At 45.7% G+C, this 18,596-nt stretch overlaps 1 protein-coding gene across 2 annotated transcripts in view; it reads left to right on the forward strand.

The window, feature by feature from the left end:
• LOC141088646 (pulmonary surfactant-associated protein D-like) overlaps window positions 1-11,633 on the forward strand; it is a 263,348-nt gene extending 251,715 nt beyond the window's left edge. For both annotated transcript variants that reach the window (XM_073574789.1, XM_073574788.1), the window contains exon 5: window positions 11,109-11,633. In XM_073574789.1, the coding sequence (XP_073430890.1) occupies window positions 11,109-11,488 (380 nt within the window). In that variant the 3' untranslated portion in view covers window positions 11,489-11,633. The remainder of the gene's footprint in view (window positions 1-11,108) is intronic.
• The last annotated feature ends 6,963 nt before the right edge of the window (window positions 11,634-18,596 follow it).

The raw sequence follows: 18,596 nt of genomic DNA on the forward strand, positions 1-18,596 counted from the left end.
TTGACAGACGGGTCCTTTTTTCTGTCAGGATTGATCCAGCTGCACTGAAGACTCTTTCCGATAGCACACTTGCAGCTGGGCAAGCGAGCTCCTGTAAGGCATATTGGGCCAATTCAGGCCAGGTGTCCAGTTTAGCGGCCCAATAGTCAAAGGGGAATGACCTGTGTGGGAGAACATCGATATGGGAGGAAAAGTAGTTTGTTACCATAGTTGACAACTGCTGTCTCCTGTCACTTTCCATCGATGCAGTATTACCAGTTGTGTGAGCGGTATTTGAAAAATCAGTCCACAACATTGTCATGAAACCCCTGTCTCCAACGCCACTTCTGCTGTGTGCACCACGAACACCTCTGCCAAGCTGCCCCCGGCCCGTACGGCTCGTGTGAGAACCATCACCGCTGCTGTGTGCTGGGAATGCCTCAAGCAACCGATTTACCAGAGTTGCTTGTTTATTAGCCAATATTAGGTCAAGGTTCTCCTGTGGCATGATGTTTTGTAATTTGCCTTTATAGCGTGGATCCAGGATGCTGGCCAACCAGTAGTCGTCATCGTTCATCATTTTGGCAATGCGGGGGTCCCTTTTTAGGATCCGCAAGGCATAATCTGACATGTGGGCCAATGTTCCCGGTGTCAATGATGCACTGCGAGTGCTGGGTGGAGGAGCACTTTCTGGCAAATCCACATCCCTCCAGTCACGCACAAACCCTGTACCAGACCTTGCCACGCCAACATTTTCACTTGCCCCACGAGATGCATCCTCCTCCCCTAAGTAATCATCCCCATCATCCTCCTCCTCCTCCTCTTCTTCCTCCACCTCGTCCAGGAGAGGTCCCTGAGCAGACAATGGCTGAATGTCATCAAGGATTCCCTCCTCCTCTTCCTCCTCATCAACATTGGCTGCAGACGCCTGCTCCTTAAGGTGCGTCAAAGTTTGCATGAGCAGAAGCATAAGTGGGATGCTCATGCTTAGGATGGCGTCGTCTGCGCTTACCAGCCGTGTGCATTCCTCAAAACACTGAAGGACTTTACAAAGGTCTTTCAGCTTCGACCACTGCACACCTGTCAACTCCATGTCTGCTCTCAAAGTGCCTGGCCGTGTATCCTCCCACAAATGCATTATGGCCTGCCTCTGCTCGCACAGCCGCTCCACCATGTGCAGGGTGGAGTTCCACCTTGTTGCAATGTCGATAATGAGGCGGTGGTTGGGAAGGTGGAGCAATCGCTGCAGCTTCTGCATACGAACGGAGTGTACAGGCGACCGGCGGATGTGCGCGCACAGTCTTCGCACCTTCTGGAGCAGGGCTGTTAACTCCGGATAATTTTTGAGGAAGCACTGCACCACCAAGTTCAAGGTGTGAGCCAAGCAAGGTATGTGGCTGAGTTTTGAAAGGGCTATGGCTGCCACAAAATTACGGCCGTTATCACTAACTACCTTGCCTGCCTCAAGATGTACACTGCCCAGCCATGACTCAGTTTGTCGCTTCAAGTACTCGGCCAGCACCTCGGCGGTGTGTCTGTCGCCCAAACACATCATCTGCAACACAGCCTGCTGACGCTTTCCACTAGCTGCTCGATAGGGGGACACATCGTGTGCAACAGTGGCAGCTGCAGATGGAGTGCTCGTACGACTGCGCTCTGTGGACGAGCTTTCGCTTCTGGAGGAGGTGGAGGAGGGTCGAATGCCTACAGCCAACTGTTTCCTATACCGTGGGCTAGGCAGCACTGTCCCACCACCGCTGTCCCCTGTGGACCCTGCATCCACCACATTAACCCAGTGCGCAGTGATGGACACGTAACGGCCCTGGCCATGCCGACTGGACCATGCATCAGTTGTGAGGTGCACCTTTCCGCTCACTGACTGCTTGAGTGCATGGACAATGCGGTCTTTCACATGATGGTGGAGGGCTGGGATGGCTTTGCGAGAGAAGAAGTGGCGACTGGGTAGGTCATAGCGTGGTACTGCATAGGCCATGAGTTCGCGGAAAGCTGTGCTTTCCACCAACCGAAAGGGCATCATCTCAAACGAGATTAGTTTGGCAATGTGGGCGTTCAAACCCAGTGTACGCGGATGAGAGACTGCGTACTTTCTTGACCTACTCATAGTGTCTGGGAGGGTGAGCTGGACTTGAGAGCTGCATATGGTGGAAGTAGCGGTGGACAGGGCGGACTGAGAGAGGGTTGATGATGGTGATGGAGTTGGTGTTCTTTCTGATGGCCTAGAATCAGTATTTCGTTGATATAACAGTGGGATTCCCTGACTGCTGTGGTCTTGCAACGACACCTCAACATTTGCTGCTGTGCTAACCGGTGGGCTTACAGTGGGGGAAACAATGTAGCGTTGCTGACTACCTTCGTTGTGATCAGTTGCACATGTGGCACTTGAGGTTTGGTGTTGTGTCCACGCTTGCAAGTGCATGCTGGTTAAATGTCTAAGCATGCAACTGGTATTCAAATTTTTCAGATTTTTCCCTCGGCTAAAGGTCTTTGCGCACTTCTTACAGATAACCTTGACCTGATCATGAGGATTTTGTTCAAAAAAGTGCCACACTGCACTCTTCCTACTTTGGCAGACATTTTGCGGCCTAGCACGCTGTGATCTTTTGACCCTCTGGACAAGCTGTCCAGCAACTCTTTTGATGTTTGGAACCTGTCTTTGGAGTGCTCCGGGCCTGCCAGATAACAGCTGTTGCGATGTCGATGTCTGCTGTGGATGCTCCTCATCTGAGCTATTGGAAGCAGCACCCTCTTCCCCCAATGGATGCCAATCTGGGTCAACAACTGGGTCATCCATCACCTCCTCTTCTATGTCATGTGCACCTTCCTCTGTGTCACCGTGTATGGTGGTATAGTGTGCGGGAAGGGGCACCTGAGTCTCCAAAGGGTCAGAATCTGGCTCTGTACACTGCGAGGACAATGTAGTGCTCTGAGTGAATGTACCAGCAGAATCATCCATCAGCGGCTGTGCATCAGTGCACTCCATGTCAGATTCATCTTGGCCTGGGTAATTCACCATTTCACTTGATAATCCAGGCATGGTATGTGAAAACAGCTCCATGGAGTAATCAGTAGTATGGCCTGCGTCATCCTTCAATCTTGGTTGGGGTGAAGGACACAAGGAAAGGTGTGGTTCATGAAGATGAGCCTCCAATGACGACTCAGTGCTTTTACTTTTTACAACTGAAGAAGAGGAGGCGATAGAGCTGGTTGCTGAGTCAGCAATGTAAGACAAAACTTTTTCCTGATGCTCTGGCTTTAAAAGCGGTTTGCCAACTCCTAGAAAACTAAGCGTTCGAGGCCTTATGTAGCCAGACGATGACGCAGGGTCAGCACCTCCTGCATTCGGTCCTATTTTGCTCTTGCCACTACCATCAGATCCACCACCAACACCATCATTACCAGCTGCCAACCCCCGCCCAATTCCACGGCCTCTTCCACCAGCCTTCCTCATTTTTGGTAGAAATGTAGACAAAATCCAACAAACTATATAGTAATGTAAAACAAGGTACAAGGTGTCTATAGGGCAGGGGAGATTTTGAATTTCTGCAGACACTTGTGGACAGTGGACACTTTTGGATTGTGTGAGGCCCACTGATATCTGAGCGCTAAGTGACAGGCTCGATGGCACAGCTGTGACAAAAGTGACTAGAGGATAAGGGAGATTTTGAATTTCTGCACACACTTTTGGACACTGGACACTTTTGGATTGTGTGAGGCCCACTGATATCTGAGCGCTATGTGACAGGCTCGATGGCACAGCTGTGACAAAAGTGACTAGAGGATAAGGGAGATTTTGAATTTCTGCACACACTTTTGGACACTGGACACTTTTGGATTGTGTGAGGCCCACTGATATCTGAGCGCTATGTGACAGGCTCGATGGCACTGCTGTGACAAAAGTGACTAGAGGATAAGGGAGATTTTGAATATCTGCACACACTTTTGGACACTGGACACTTTTGGATTGTGTGAGGCCCACTGATATCTGAGCGCTATGTGACAGGCTCGATGGCACTGCTGTGACAAAAGTGACTAGAGGATAAGGGAGATTTTGAATATCTGCACACACTTTTGGACACTGGACACTTTTGGATTGTGTGAGGCCCACTGATATCTGAGCGCTATGTGACAGGCTCGATGGCACTGCTGTGACAAAAGTGACTAGAGGATAAGGGAGATTTTGAATATCTGCACACACTTTTGGATACTGGACACTTTTGGATTGTGTGAGGCCCACTGATATCTGAGCGCTATGTGACAGGCTCGATGGCACTGCTGTGACAAAAGTGACTAGAGGATAAGGGAGATTTTGAATATCTGCACACACTTTTGGACACTGGACACTTTTGGATTGTGTGAGGCCCACTGATATCTGAGCGCTATGTGACAGGCTCGATGGCACTGCTGTGACAAAAGTGACTAGAGGATAAGGGAGATTTTGAATATCTGCACACACTTTTGGACACTGGACACTTTTGGATTGTGTGAGGCCCACTGATATCTGAGCGCTATGTGACAGGCTCGATGGCACTGCTGTGACAAAAGTGACTAGAGGATAAGGGAGATTTTGAATATCTGCACACACTTTTGGACACTGGACACTTCTGGATTGTGTGAGGCCCACTGATATCTGAGCGCTATGTGACAGGCTCGATGGCACTGCTGTGACAAAAGTGACTAGAGGATAAGGGAGATTTTGAATATCTGCACACACTTTTGGACACTGGACACTTTTGGATTGTGTGAGGCCCACTGATATCTGAGCGCTATGTGACAGGCTCGATGGCACTGCTGTGACAAAAGTGACTAGAGGATAAGGGAGATTGGATTGCTTTTAAAAAAGCAGTTTGCGGAGCAGTGGGTAAACAGCAATGCCAGCCTGTCAGGAAGCCTTAGAAGGCAGCCCAACAACCAACACCACTGATACACCACTATATAGCCTCCCCTTGCACTGCACACACAGTGACTGGTGTGTTGTGCATGCCAAATTGCTAGCAGCAGAAGCAGTTTTTTTTTCTTCTCAGCAGGACAAAAAAAAAAAATTGGGATTGCTTTTAAAAAAGCAGTTTGCGGAGCAGTGGGTAAACAGCAATGCCAGCCTGTCAGGAAGCCTTAAAAGGCAGCCCAACAACCAACACCACTGATACACCACTATATAGCCTCCCCTTGCACTGCACACACAGTGACTGGTGTGTTGTGCAGGCCAAATCGCTAGCAGCAGAAGCAGTTTTTTTGTCTTCTTCCCTGCCTAACGCTCTCCCTACAGAATCAGCAGCAACCTCTCCCTATACTAAGATCGGCAGAAGTAAGATGGCGGTCGGCGTGCACGCCCTTTTATACCCCCTGTGACGCCCACCAAAGCAAGCCAATCACTTGCATGCCCTTCTGAAAGATGGTGGTGACCCGTGCCTATGTCATCACGTTGCCCACAGTGTCCGTGGATCCTGATTGGCTGAAAAAGAGCGCAAAACAAACTTTTGAAACGCGACTTTGGCGCGTAAGTCGCCGACCTTGTGGCCGACCTCATCCTAGGGTCGGGTTTCGTTTCATGAAACCCGACTTTGCCAAAAGTCGGTGACTTTTGAATTTTTTAGACCCGTTTCGCTCAACTCTAGTGATAATACCAGCGTCCTTCCTGTTTCTTCAGTGCACTCTAACTATTGCTTTTCCAAGCTGCACACTTGGCTCGACCTCTCCTTCAATGCCTTGGAGGTGCTACCATTTCATGCCCTGATGCAAGTGTGTTGTCTGTGTGGGTTGCAGACAGGCTGACGCTTCTAAAATTGAACAAGGGCTGGATTTCTTCCTACTTTGTAAGCCCTAGGATGGCCGCAACGTTATGTAAATGCAGTCCAAATGTTTGTTTTTTTTAAAGCTGTCTTAATGTCCATTTCTTAGCATCCAAATCCATTTTATTCAGGAAATCACCGCCTCCTCCACCTCCTGCTTCTGCAACAAATACTTAGTGGTCATCTATGTATAACCTAAGTGGGTAATGGTTTGTACTTTTTGAAAACCTTGCACATTGAGCAATGGTGAAACTTGTACTCCCTGTCTCTACCTCTTGTAATAACTGCCATATATATTGTGAGATCCCCATCACGGCCTCTTTCGGCATGTATGACACAGACCTCTAGGGTTAATTTTTGGAAACCTTTGTACATTATGTAAAGGTCAAATTTCTACTCTCGATCACTGTATATTCTGTTATTATGATTTGTTTTACTTTATTGCCATTCTCACTGTCTCTTTAAGAGCCTATCTAGTAGCCTGATGTTGATTTTTGGGAGGACTGCACTTGGACATTTTGGAATATGAATGCATTAATATGCTCCACACAATTCTTGAGGTTTCAGCCTTACACAGAATAATAATATGAGTAATGAAGCATGCTATGTTTCATGAGTAATGAAACACAAAATAATAATATGAGTAATGAAGCATCTCTTTATAAAGGGAAATTCGACAGAATACCTCTGTTAGCATATGCCACATACTGCTCATGTACACAGCAACCCAGTAGGTGAGCAGAAAGCCTGTGTCTGGCCTTTCCCCTGTTATGTCCTTCCCAATCTGCTGTCCAGGAAGGAGGCGCAGAGGTATCCTGTCCACAACCTGCTGTTGCACAAACACAACAGTCAGCAACCATGTCAAGTTCATTGTCCCAGCGCAGCATTCAGTTGTACCTTGTCAGCATTTATGTCTGTTAACAAATTGTTAACTAGATAGGGGATACATAATACATATTCATTAGCAATTTACATTGTTCGGTGCTGGACAAAGACCATTGCTGACTTTTTCAGGCTCCTAAATGAGATTTCTGTCTCTTTATAAATTTGGGATCTTACAAAAAATGGTGGTGGAGTATTGGCCAGTTTATGTACATTTTAAGCATGTCTAAGAGACTGAATTTTAGGTGTCGGGATTCTGCACAGGGTAGATTCCAAGCCTTGTCTGCTTCTGCGGTCTTCCATTCTGCTCCAGCCGCAGTGGAGGCTGCTCGGCAAAGACGTCGGTCTCAGCGTCTTGCTCTGACTTGTGCTGATAGCTTGGTTACTGCTGGCCTTCCAGCCAAGTCTATGGTAACCAGCGATAGGCAGCGGCAAACAGACGCTCAGGAGGCTAAGTCCAGAAATCACCCTACTGAGCAAGCTCATGTGGCGACCTCTCATTGGTGGTCGGTCGTCAGCTGCTCTGATAATGCTCCAGATTGGTCAATGGGCAAGGTCCTGTCCGACTGGAATTGAGAGGAACATATAAAAGGATCTCTTGGGCGCACGCTGGCATGCTAGTATCATGTGTGTTGTGTGAGAGTGGATATGCTATCACTCCATTTGCACGTGTGCCGCTACTATAATGGCAATTGATTGTCTAGGTAGGCAGTGTAGGGTGGGAACTCCCACTTGGCTTAGCATCTGACTCCGAGTCTTGTGTACGGTTAGCACAGCTGAGTGTCAGAGCAAGCACAACCATCAGCCTAGACTTCCCTGGGGGGTTAAGCAATTGGGACCCCAACTAGCGTCATAATTGCTCTACTCCTGTGTTTCCTAACAGGGTATAGCTCTAAGAGTTCTGTTGTACTATACCGCTCTGTGGAGGAACAGAGCTAGGTACTCTGCGCTCTGTTCATATTGAGTGACCTTTAACTCAGTGTGATTAAATTGCTTTTTGCATGAATAGAGAATAGAGGTAATGTCACTGATGCTGTGCTACCTCAATGCATGACCCCTGCTGAACTCTTGAGTCTGGCAAAATCAACTGGCATTTTCCCATGCTCAAGAGTTCCTCTCAGTTCAGGCAGTGAGGGAGCGGAGGCTCAGTGACATCACCGCTAGTCACTGAGTCTGTGCTGGCAGGATTTCATTCATTCCCCAGTAGTTTGCAGCCAGGACGGTCACATCTTAGCACCGTCCTGGTTGCAAACAGGTATGGTATATTGTTGGTTTATTATTTTATGCTTTTTGCAGGGGAACGAGGAGTTTAATTAAGTATAGTTTAATTAAGAACAATAAAGGTGTCTGTGTGTTTATTTCAAATAAAGGATTTTTAATGGGTGTCTGTGTTTTAGTTAATATTTGGCTATATGGGGTCAGTAATGGGGATGTCTATTTGACACATCTTCATTTCTAACCTCCAGGCTTGATGTCACAAAGGTGACATCAACAACCCAACTATTACCCCATATGTCACCACTACAGGGCAGCGGGATGAGCAAGGCTATGTACCAGAATTGGCGCATCTTACAGATGTGCCTTTTCTGGGATGGCTGAGAGCTGATGTTTGTAGATGGGGAGGCACTATCAATGGCACCTTCCTAGGCTATAAATATCAGCTCTCAGCTGTCTGCATAGCTATTGCTGGCTTTAAGAAGAGGTACTGGGGATGCTGGTAGGTAGGATACAGATCTCAGAGCTTTCGTCCCTTAGCCATAGAATACTAATGAGATCATTAGATCAGGATACATGATATCGATTGGCTCATCTCAAGTTGATGAAGTTTAGAAAAAATGCCTTACGCTGCATGAAAATTGGTATTTGGCCCCCTTCACAAATTCTCCTGATTCCTGTATTGGAAAAAACAGTACTGGTGAGAGCCATGGTCCAAGTGCCATCAATGTGTACATATGTGACATCCGAGTATCCGCTTGCTGTCTGTGTATACACCCGCTGTATACAGGGTGGGCCATTTATATGGATACACCTAGGTAGGCCGACTTCAAAATGGCCACCATAGTCACCACCCATTTTTAAAAATTTTCCCCCTCCCATATACTAATGTTCCACAAACTGGAAGTTGATATCACCAACCATTCCCATTTAATTTAGGTGTATCCGTATAAATGGCCCACCCAGGTCTAACCTTATAAATGGCCCACCCTGTACATTATGTATAAAATAAATATTTAAAAATATTTTTCAACCAGTAGAGGGAAAGTTGACCAATTGGAGCTGATGTTAATATTCTGGAAAAAGGGCCAGGCTATTAATATTAGCTCACAGCTGTTTGTTTATACTTTACTGATTATTATAGGGAGAGGCCCCCCAAAAATTAATGTGGGTCTCCCCTAAATTCAAACACCAGCAAAGGATAAACAGACAGCTGTGGGATGAGGCTGATATTAATAGCCTGGAAAGGAGCCATGGCCCCAGAAATGGCACATAACGACATGTACCAAACGCACCTTGTTGCATTTTTGTGCGCTCGGTGCAGCGCAAAAAGGGTGCATGCACCAGCAAAAACCTACCAGCGCACAGCCAGCGTACCCAATGCTACATATTGGAGCGTCATGCGACCATAGGAGGAGCTGACCAGAGGGGCGTGGCCAGGGGCAGAGCTTAGCGGTGGCCGAGCGCTGCGCCTGGTAACGTCTGAAAGTAGCCTAAGATGTACAAATTTTGGAACTTGGCTTCAATCTTCCCACTTGCCTTGTAGTGGTGGTAAGTGGGGTAATAGGTTTGGGGTTGATGTCAGCTTTGTAATGTCAGCTGACATCAAGCCCAGTGGCTAGTAATAGAGAGGCGTCTGTAAGACGCCCCCATTACTAACCCCATAGTAGGTTTTGAAATAAACACACAAGAAGAAAATTGTTAATTTGAAATAAATACTTCCCTACCCTCTTTTTCCTATTTATTACAGTATAAATTAAATATAAACAACATTCTCCTTAACTGTCCAATGATAATCAATTTGTCCCACGCCATAGCTTCATCTGGATATCAGGCTGAGCTGTGGCATGATGTGACCATTCAGTCTGACATCCAGGATACACTGAGCTGAGTGTCAGAGTGCAGGTTCAGTGACCTGCGGTGACATCATTGAGTGGCCGATGAACTGCAATGACCTCAATGAGATCACCACTAGCACCGTGATAAATTTCTCAAAGTGGTAGCAGTGACATAATGAAGGTTACTGCAGTTCATTGGCCACCTCACACGGTATTAAGCATGGGAACAGCTGTTAGTCACTGGCAGTAACCTCTGTAATGTTACCGCTTGTCACTGAAAATGTGTCCCAAACTCAGCACAGTGTCTTCTGGATTCATGACTGAGCAGTGTCATCATGCCACTGCTCAGCCATGTAATCCAGATTTAGCAGAGATGGATTATGGAGTGATTAAAATGGATTATCGTCAGACAGGTGAGGTGAGGAATATGGTTTTCATTTTCATTTTTAAAGTAATAAATGGGAAAATGAACATCTCTTCATTGCCAACCCCTGGGCTCGATGTCAACTGACAATACAAAGCTGACATCAACCCCAACCCTATTACCCCACTTGCCTCCACACTAGGGAAAGTGGGAAGAGCGAGGCTAAGCTCCAGATTTGGCCCATCTTATTGATTCACCATTTCTGGGGCAGCTGAGAGCTTATGTTGGTAGCCAGGGAGGGAGGCCCAACATCATTTTTTTCTGGTATTCCCCATAAAGTAAACCGGTAAAGACTAAGCAAACAGCTAGCTGTTACTAATAACCTGGGAACCTTTTAGGATATTGTCACCTTTCCCAGATCAGTAACATCTGGCCTCAGTCATGTGCATTCCCTTTAAATTTTTTCATTTAATTCTTAATTTTATACACACTGTATACAACTGGTGCTGAATACAGTTCCCATCATTGTCGCCTGGTCGCGCTTAGCTCAGAGAGACCAGGTTACAATGAGGAGAGCTGTCTTCAACGTCTGACACCTGAGAACAGCGCAAACCGTACTGCTTTTTCCCAGGCTCCGGTATGTGTCAAACAGATGAAACATTGATACTATCCATGTGTCATCTGTGTGCTTTTGTGCAGCTTGCATTTTGCTTGTGCTGCGCAAAAAGAAGGCATGTCTACAGGTTTTTCACATGGACATACGGTCTGTATGAAAAACCGCCCGTGTGCACAACCATTGGGTGTGCGTTTGACTGTATTTGCGGTCCTTAAAAAGTGGACAGCATATGGTAGGGTTCCAAATAGTGAGTTTATATCTGTCTCTCCTGTGACTAATATTCAGATGGAAAAATCTTACCCTATGAATAAAATTTATTCTAAAGTATTCTTCAAGATAATTCATTATTTTGCTTTCTTCTCATTATCTAATATAGCATAAATAAAATTGTGTTCTCTTTATTTCAGCTTTCACTTTTTATAAAGAAGCAACTGCAGCTGGTGATAAAATCTATGTTTCCAAAGGTGAACAGGCGATTTACAATGATGCAAAATCAGCCTGCACCAATGCAGGAGGTCAGCTGGCTTCACCACAGAATGCAGAGGAGAATAAGGCTGTGCTTGAATTTCGTAAAGTGTATAATGTTTCCCCATATCTGGGTATAAATGACTTGGTAAATGAGGGAAGTTTCAGATATCCAAATGGGGAATTGATAAGATATTCCAACTGGAATGCTAAAGAACCAAATAATGACAATGGAGTAGAAGATTGTGTTGAAATGTATGAAAATGGAAACTGGAATGATAAGAATTGTAATGAAAAGCGTCTGATCATCTGTGAATTTTAGTCAGTCATAAGCTTCTATATTCTGATTATCTGCTATTCTCAACACTCCAACTTCTACAAATAAATCAAATCTATGGCTCTATTATAAATTAAAATTAATCAGAAATCATGAAAAATATCTATTAAACTCTCATTTTATCCAGCAATAGATTTGTGCAGTTATTCATTTTGTTAGAATATATTCTTTTGTGTTACAAATGCAGACTGAGTTTAATGAAAATCGCAAATTTACAGTAATGCTGCAATCACATATTGCAGCTGTATTAAATTTTTTGAAAATCCTGGTAAAGTGCCTCCCACGATAGCAGCAAAAAATAACTGCAATGTGGCTGCAATATACAGTTGTGCTTAAAAGGTTACATACCCTGGCAGAATTTTTGCTTTCTTGGTCTTTTTTCAGAGAATATGAATCATAACACCAAAACTTTTTCTCCACTCATGGTTATTGGTTGGGTGAAGCCATTTATTGTCAAACTACTGTGTTTTCTCAATAAAGGACTTCATCCACAACTACCACAAAAGACTTCAAGCTGTCATTGATGTTAGAGGGGACAATACACGGTATTAAGAATTGGAGTAGGTGAACTTTTGGTCAGAGTCATTTGGATGTTTTGGGTTGACATTATGATTTAAAAAGAGAAAACACAGTAGTTTGGCAATAAATGTCTTCACCAACTACTAACCATGAGTGGTGAAAAATTTTTGGTGTTATCATTCATATTCTCTGAAAAAAGGCCAAGAAAGCAAAAATTCTGCTGGGGTATGTAAACTTTTGAGCACAACTGTACGAATGCATTTATCCAAGGGTGTCCATATTGTGAATGGCTGGCACTTCAAAACAATACATAAACACAAATTCTTACTAATATGCTTTGTGGCTGAATGAAGAGAAACAGAATATAAACTAAAACAAATAATGTTTATTAGGTCATTTAAAAACATAGATAAAATAAATACTATTGTAACAAAAAAGAGCACCCAAATGGGGTGGGACACTGTGCTATCCTATTAAATCACATGTGGGAAAAAAGCTGCACTCAAAACCATAGGGATTAAATAAACAATGTACACTTAGATCCAGGTCTAGTGATCTCCCAGGGGTACAATGCAAGAAATATAAAAACTACTCTGTATGCTCCGACAGCAATAACATGAGAGTGGTAAGTAAACATATTACCAGGGTGCCGAGTGGAGAACAGCAATGTGGATAGACCTCAGTATCCCTCCTCACACCGACGTACGTTTGGCATTCTGCTCCTTCTTCGTTCATGTCTAGGAGAAGGGTGAAATGGTTTTTAAATATCCTAGCACCAATAAGAGGGGTTGTGGTGGTGGTGGGGCTCTATGTCAGTGGCGCAAGAAGCCCCTTACACCTCCCATATTAGAATGTCATTTAAGAGGATGCGCTCCCAGAACACACTCTGGAATGCATGCAGTCCCAAAGCAGAGCGCTTCTGGAAGTGTGTGAGGGAGTGAAGGCAGTGCGTGCGCACCATCCGGAGTCAAGCAGGTTTTGTATACAAGCTCAGGACAGATCTGAACAAAAGGCTAATCAGTGATTACTCTTGCGCTAACACGCACAACTGCTGCTCCACTCAAGAACAGAAATGAGGACCATAGATTGTAACTGAAAATAGCACCGCATGGTGGGCTATGAAAAGGGGACATCAGAGATAGGTTCTCAACCATGTTACATTGTAATGGCAATATGTGCCTATGTAAAGAGAGAGATGAAGTAACATACATAGCAACATAAGATAGTAACATAGTTTTGAAGGCTGAAGGAAGACGTTATGTCCAACTAGTTCAGCCTATTTTTAGTGCAGCTGTTCTGCATTGTTGATCCTGGGGAAGGCAAAAAACCCACAGAGTAGAAGCCAATTTTCTCCATAGGGAAAAAAATTCCTTCCCCTAAGCTGGGTCAACCATCTACCTATAATATTCTGTTATTCGTAATCTTCTATACTTTTATGCATAAGAAAAGCATCCATTCCTTTCTAGTGTTGAGCATTCCGATACCGCAAGTATCGGGTATCGGCCGATATTAGCTGTATCGGAATTCCGAAACTGACTTCCGATACTTTTTTCATACCGGATACCGGAATCGCAAGTTCCCATAATGCTATGAGCCCACTCGCTTTGATTCAGCCAATGGGAATCCTCAGAAGTGTGGGCACATCCTGTTAGGCATGTAGGCATGTTAACTAATGGCATGACTGTGATTGGCTGCTGAAATGATGTCATGATGCACTATAAAAGCCGCCGCTGCCATTTCTGGTCACTCTGCTGTGAATTCAGTTAGGGACAGGCTGCTGTTGAAGACTGTGAGGGACAGTTAGGCCTCTTTCACACATCAGGTTTTCGCCATCAGGCGCGATCCGGCGCTTTTGACAAAAACCGGATCCGGCGAAATGCAATGCCGGATCCGGTTTACCCCCCATTGACTTGCATTAGAGCCGGATCGAGCCGGATGGCCATGCGTTTCATCCGGTTTTCGCCAGATCCGGCAATGTGTCGCGATCCGGCGTCTGAAAAAAACGGCTACTGTAACGTTTTTTGTCTCCGGCGAAAAAGCCGGACACGCCGGATCCGGCGTGTCCGGCTTTTTCACACAATGAAAGCCTATGAGCGCCGCAATGCGCCGCATCCGGCGACAGCCGGATCCGGTGGCCGGATCCGGTTTTTTTGGTCTGAGCATGCTCAGTAGCTCTGCCCAAAAGACATATATAAAAGCAAGACAGTGGGACCCTCAGCCACACCCAACATGCCACCCAAGACAGCAACCAGGCACAGGAGAAGGCAGGAGACATCTGCAGCAGCACCATCAGCACCACCCCAATTGGAGCAGCATGCTGAACAACGGGAGGGGAGTCCAGCAGCAGATGAGAGACGGTAATTATCAAATCCCCCATTCCTCCAAACTAGGGCCATGGAATATCAAGATATTCATTGGCCCTTTGTTTATCTTTATTCAACAGCCGCCCAATAGATGCAGCAGCAGCAGCAGCAGCAATGGCAGCAGCAGGAACACCACCCACAGCCATGGAGTCTGGCCAGCAGGAAGACAGCACATCTTCTTCTGGGAGACCTCCCTCGTATCGTCAGCGTTTGACGGTAAGTTTTTATTTCCAAAATCCATCATCTCTGTAATATATGTCTATTCATTGCCTTTTATTTCAAAACAGGAATCACAAGATGAAGAGGAGCTCCCAGAAGAAGAAGGAAGGGGTGGACAGACACCTGGAGTGGGCTCACAATTGGTAAGATTTTGGCATCAAACGCAGAAACACAACATCACACTACACACAACACATAGAAAACAATGTTCTGCAGACCACACACAGCAAACAAATGCCTACATCCAAAGACATAACATTTTTTGTTTTCTTCTCTAGTCTTCCCAATCTGGTGCTCGGCCAAGAGGTCCTCGCAGTGCCTTCCAGGGTCGTCGGCGACAGCAACGCGGCGGTCACCAGCGTGTAAGTATAAATATTTTTGCTTTGTTTTTTTGCACTTTTTATTTCATTTCTTTTGTGGAGGCTAATTATGTTATTTTTGTCTTTTTCTTTAACAGCCTTCACAGCGTGCTCCCGACTCTGACGGTGAGGATGGAGGAATCGATGTGGACCACCTCATCGATCTCGTCAGAGAAAGGGAGCCGCTCTGGAATATGGCTGACCGCCGCCACGCTGACCTGATCGTTACCCGACGACTCTGGGAGGAAATCTGTTCGCTCCTTGTGGGCCGCTGGGAGGACCTCGATGCTTGGGCCCAGATTAAAGAGCGTAAGTATATACAGTACCGGTTGCTTGATGTAAACCAGTGTTTCCCAAACTCCAGTCCTCGTGGTCCCCACGGATCATGTGTTCAGGATTTCTATTTACTATGGAAATCCTGAAAACATGACCCCTGGGGACCATGAGGACTGGAGTTTGGGAAACACTGATGTTGTATACTAACCACTCCTTTCTCGTTTCAGGGAACAGAATTGTGAATCGGTGGCGGTCTGTGAGGGATCGTTTCAAGAAGGAGTTCAATAAAGAGATGCGGGCCCCGAGTAGATCTGGAGGACGCAGGAGCAAGTACAAGTACGCACAAGCCCTGTCGTTTCTCCGGGAAACAATGGTCACTAGAAGGTAAATATTACACACCACATGTGAAAAAAAATGTTAGATGTAACTTTTTTTTTTCAGCCAGGGCCATACCATGTCACTATTTTAATTGGTTTTTTTTCTCTTTATTCCACAGCACGGTGAGCAGCACTCGGGAGCCTGCACGATTGGACCCTTCTGAGGCGATCCCTGAGGAGACCGGCACCGAGGGACACTTCGACCGCCCCGGTACATCTGCACCTTCCCAGCCTTCCCACACATTCGACCCATCTGTCCCATCCACCAGCACAGGAGCATCGTGGCTGCCTACATTACATGAAGCTGCTGGTGAGGAGATCGCTTTCCCTTTACCCCACCCTTCTGCCCCTGCCACCTCTAGTACACCTGCGGGTACTGGGCGGCAGCGGCAGAGGGGTCAGGAAAAGACTTATGCGCCAGAGTTCTTGCATCTGAATACATCTTTCCAGAACTGTCTAAAAGTCTTGTCAGAGCAAATCTCCGCAGGCTTTCAGCAGATCAACTCCAGCATTCTGGAGGTGAAGACACTTCTGCAAACCATGCATTCAGAAGCAAGATCTTCGCCAAACCACACCTTTTTCAGGTCTGTTGTGGAGCGCATGGAAACGCTATCTCCTACCCAGCAGATGCATGTAATGCATTCGTGCCATGGTGCTCTCCAGCAAGTTACCTCCCAACCTCCTCCTCCCACCACAGTAGTTCCTCCACCTGCACCCCCTGCAGCCACTTTCCATCCTCCCCCTCCTATTACATCTGCACCCCCTCCAGCCACTTTCCATCCTCCCCCTCCTATTACATACCATCCACCTCCCCAGTATCAGCAACCTCCCCAGTACCAGCAACCTCCCCAGTACCAGACATCACCCCACTTCCAGCAACCTGCCCCGTACCAAACTCCTTCCCCGTACCAAACTCCTTCCCCATACAACTTGCCATCAACATCATCTGCTCCTACAGTCCCTGCCCAACCCTCCACTCCACCGCCCACCACCTCTTCTGCCTCCCACATGTCCACCCATTCTGTAGCTTTTTCCACACCATCACCTCTAACTGTTCCTTCCCCACCACGATCCCAATCCTCTCTCCACACTCCCATTGTCGAAGTGTCCCGCAGCCCCTCCAGCAGTATTTCCACCCCACACTACACAGATTTATGATGTGTTTTGTAATAAAAATGCCCAGTTGGTTTCAAACCTTTATTAAAAAAGTTTTTTTAACTTTAAAAACAGTTTACAAAAAAAAAAATATTTTAAATAAAAGTTAAATTATTGTTTACACTGGTTGTCTGTCATTTCTTTCTGCGGCGAAACATGTTTAAAAAAAAGGTTAAATACAGGGTATTTAAAAGGTAAAAAGGTATTCAAAACCAGGTATATAACTGTGGGTAAATTTTAGCTTTTTGCCACAGTTGTGTTCCTGGTTGTGTTTGAATCAAAGTATTTCACCTAAAAAGTTGTGTTTATTGTTGGTGATTTCCTGACAATGTACACAACTTTTGTTAAAAGGTGAAATACTTTGCATAAAACACAACCAGGTACACACCTGTGGCCTAAAGCTAAAAATAGAGACCATGAAAAGATAGCCAACTTTGGTTGGCAAAGGTATATACTGTTGGTACAGAAGGTACACAAGTTTGGTTAAGGGCACAAATCTTTCACACTCTGTCATCCTGCCAGTGTACTCTGCCTTGAGGTGACATAAAGTATAGTGCAAAATTGTCCCTCATTACTGAAACCGTCACAGAACTTCTAGTGGTAATGTCATGGTAATCTTGCAAGGTGGTTTCTTCAGAGGTGTCCTCAATGGAAATGGGTTCCTTGCAGATAACAAAATTGTGGAGTACCACGCAAGCTTTGATCACCTCGTCCACAGTTTCTGTCTTGAGGTTGATCGCAGTCAATAGGACCCGCCATTTGGCTGTCAGAATACCAAAGGTACATTCAACCATTCTTCTTGCTCTTGTGAGGCGGTAATTAAAAATGCGTTTTGTTCTTGTCAATCCTCTGCTAGAGTACGGTTTCAAAAGGTGTTCTGACAGCTGGAAGGCTTCATCCCCTACACAGACAAATGGCATAGGTGGACCAGATGTTTGCGGCAGCGGTCTAGGTGGTGGGAACTGGAAGGTGTTTCCATACAGTTTACGCCCCATGGCAGACAGTTTGAAAACTTGAGAGTCATTGGAGCGGCCATAGGCCCCAATATCAACAGCAATAAATTTGTATTCCGCGTCAGCGATGGCCATGAGGACAATGGAAAAATATTTCTTGTAATTGAAATATTCCGATCCCGATCCGGCTGGCTTTACAATGCGGATATGTTTCCCGTCCACAGCGCCCAAGCAGTTGGGAAACTGACATATCTGTTGAAACTTTTCTGAAATTTCAATCCACCTCTCTGTTGTGGGCTCTGGTAAAAACTCTTCAGCTAAGGAGTCCCACAGTGCACGGCATGTGTACTTCACTATTCCAGATATGGTGGAAATCCCGAGTCTGTACTGGAAATGCAGTGACGAAAGGGATTCTCCAGTTGCAAGAAATCTGTGGGGAATTAAAAAACAATCAATTAGTTTTAAATCACGGCATTACATACCAAAACTCAGCTATAACACTTGGAGATACAAACTACCACCAACAAGATTGCAGTGAAAGTGTGCTCTGATGTGAGCATATCCAATAAATGTGGCTTACCTTAAAGTCACCATCAGACGCTCTGCGGGTGAAACAGAGAAGCGGCAATAGGTGTCTGCTTTTCTTATGAGGAGTGCAATGCGCTCCACCAAGTAATCAGAATTCTCCATTTTCATCCGAACATATCCAAAAAATTTATCCGGGTTTCGTCGAAGGTCCATGCAGAGTGTAGAATAGACCCCACGCGTCATTCTCTTGGCTGTGATGGGGTGGATCCACAAACGTCGTCTACGATGCCTGATGCGCTGCTGTCTCGCTCTCTCCTTCTCCAGAACAATCCCCCTCAAACGAT

Source organism: Dendrobates tinctorius, unplaced genomic scaffold, assembly GCF_039654945.1.
Source record: "Dendrobates tinctorius isolate UK_male_01 unplaced genomic scaffold, ASM3965494v1 ptg000040l, whole genome shotgun sequence".
Taxonomy (NCBI): domain Eukaryota; kingdom Metazoa; phylum Chordata; class Amphibia; order Anura; family Dendrobatidae; genus Dendrobates; species Dendrobates tinctorius.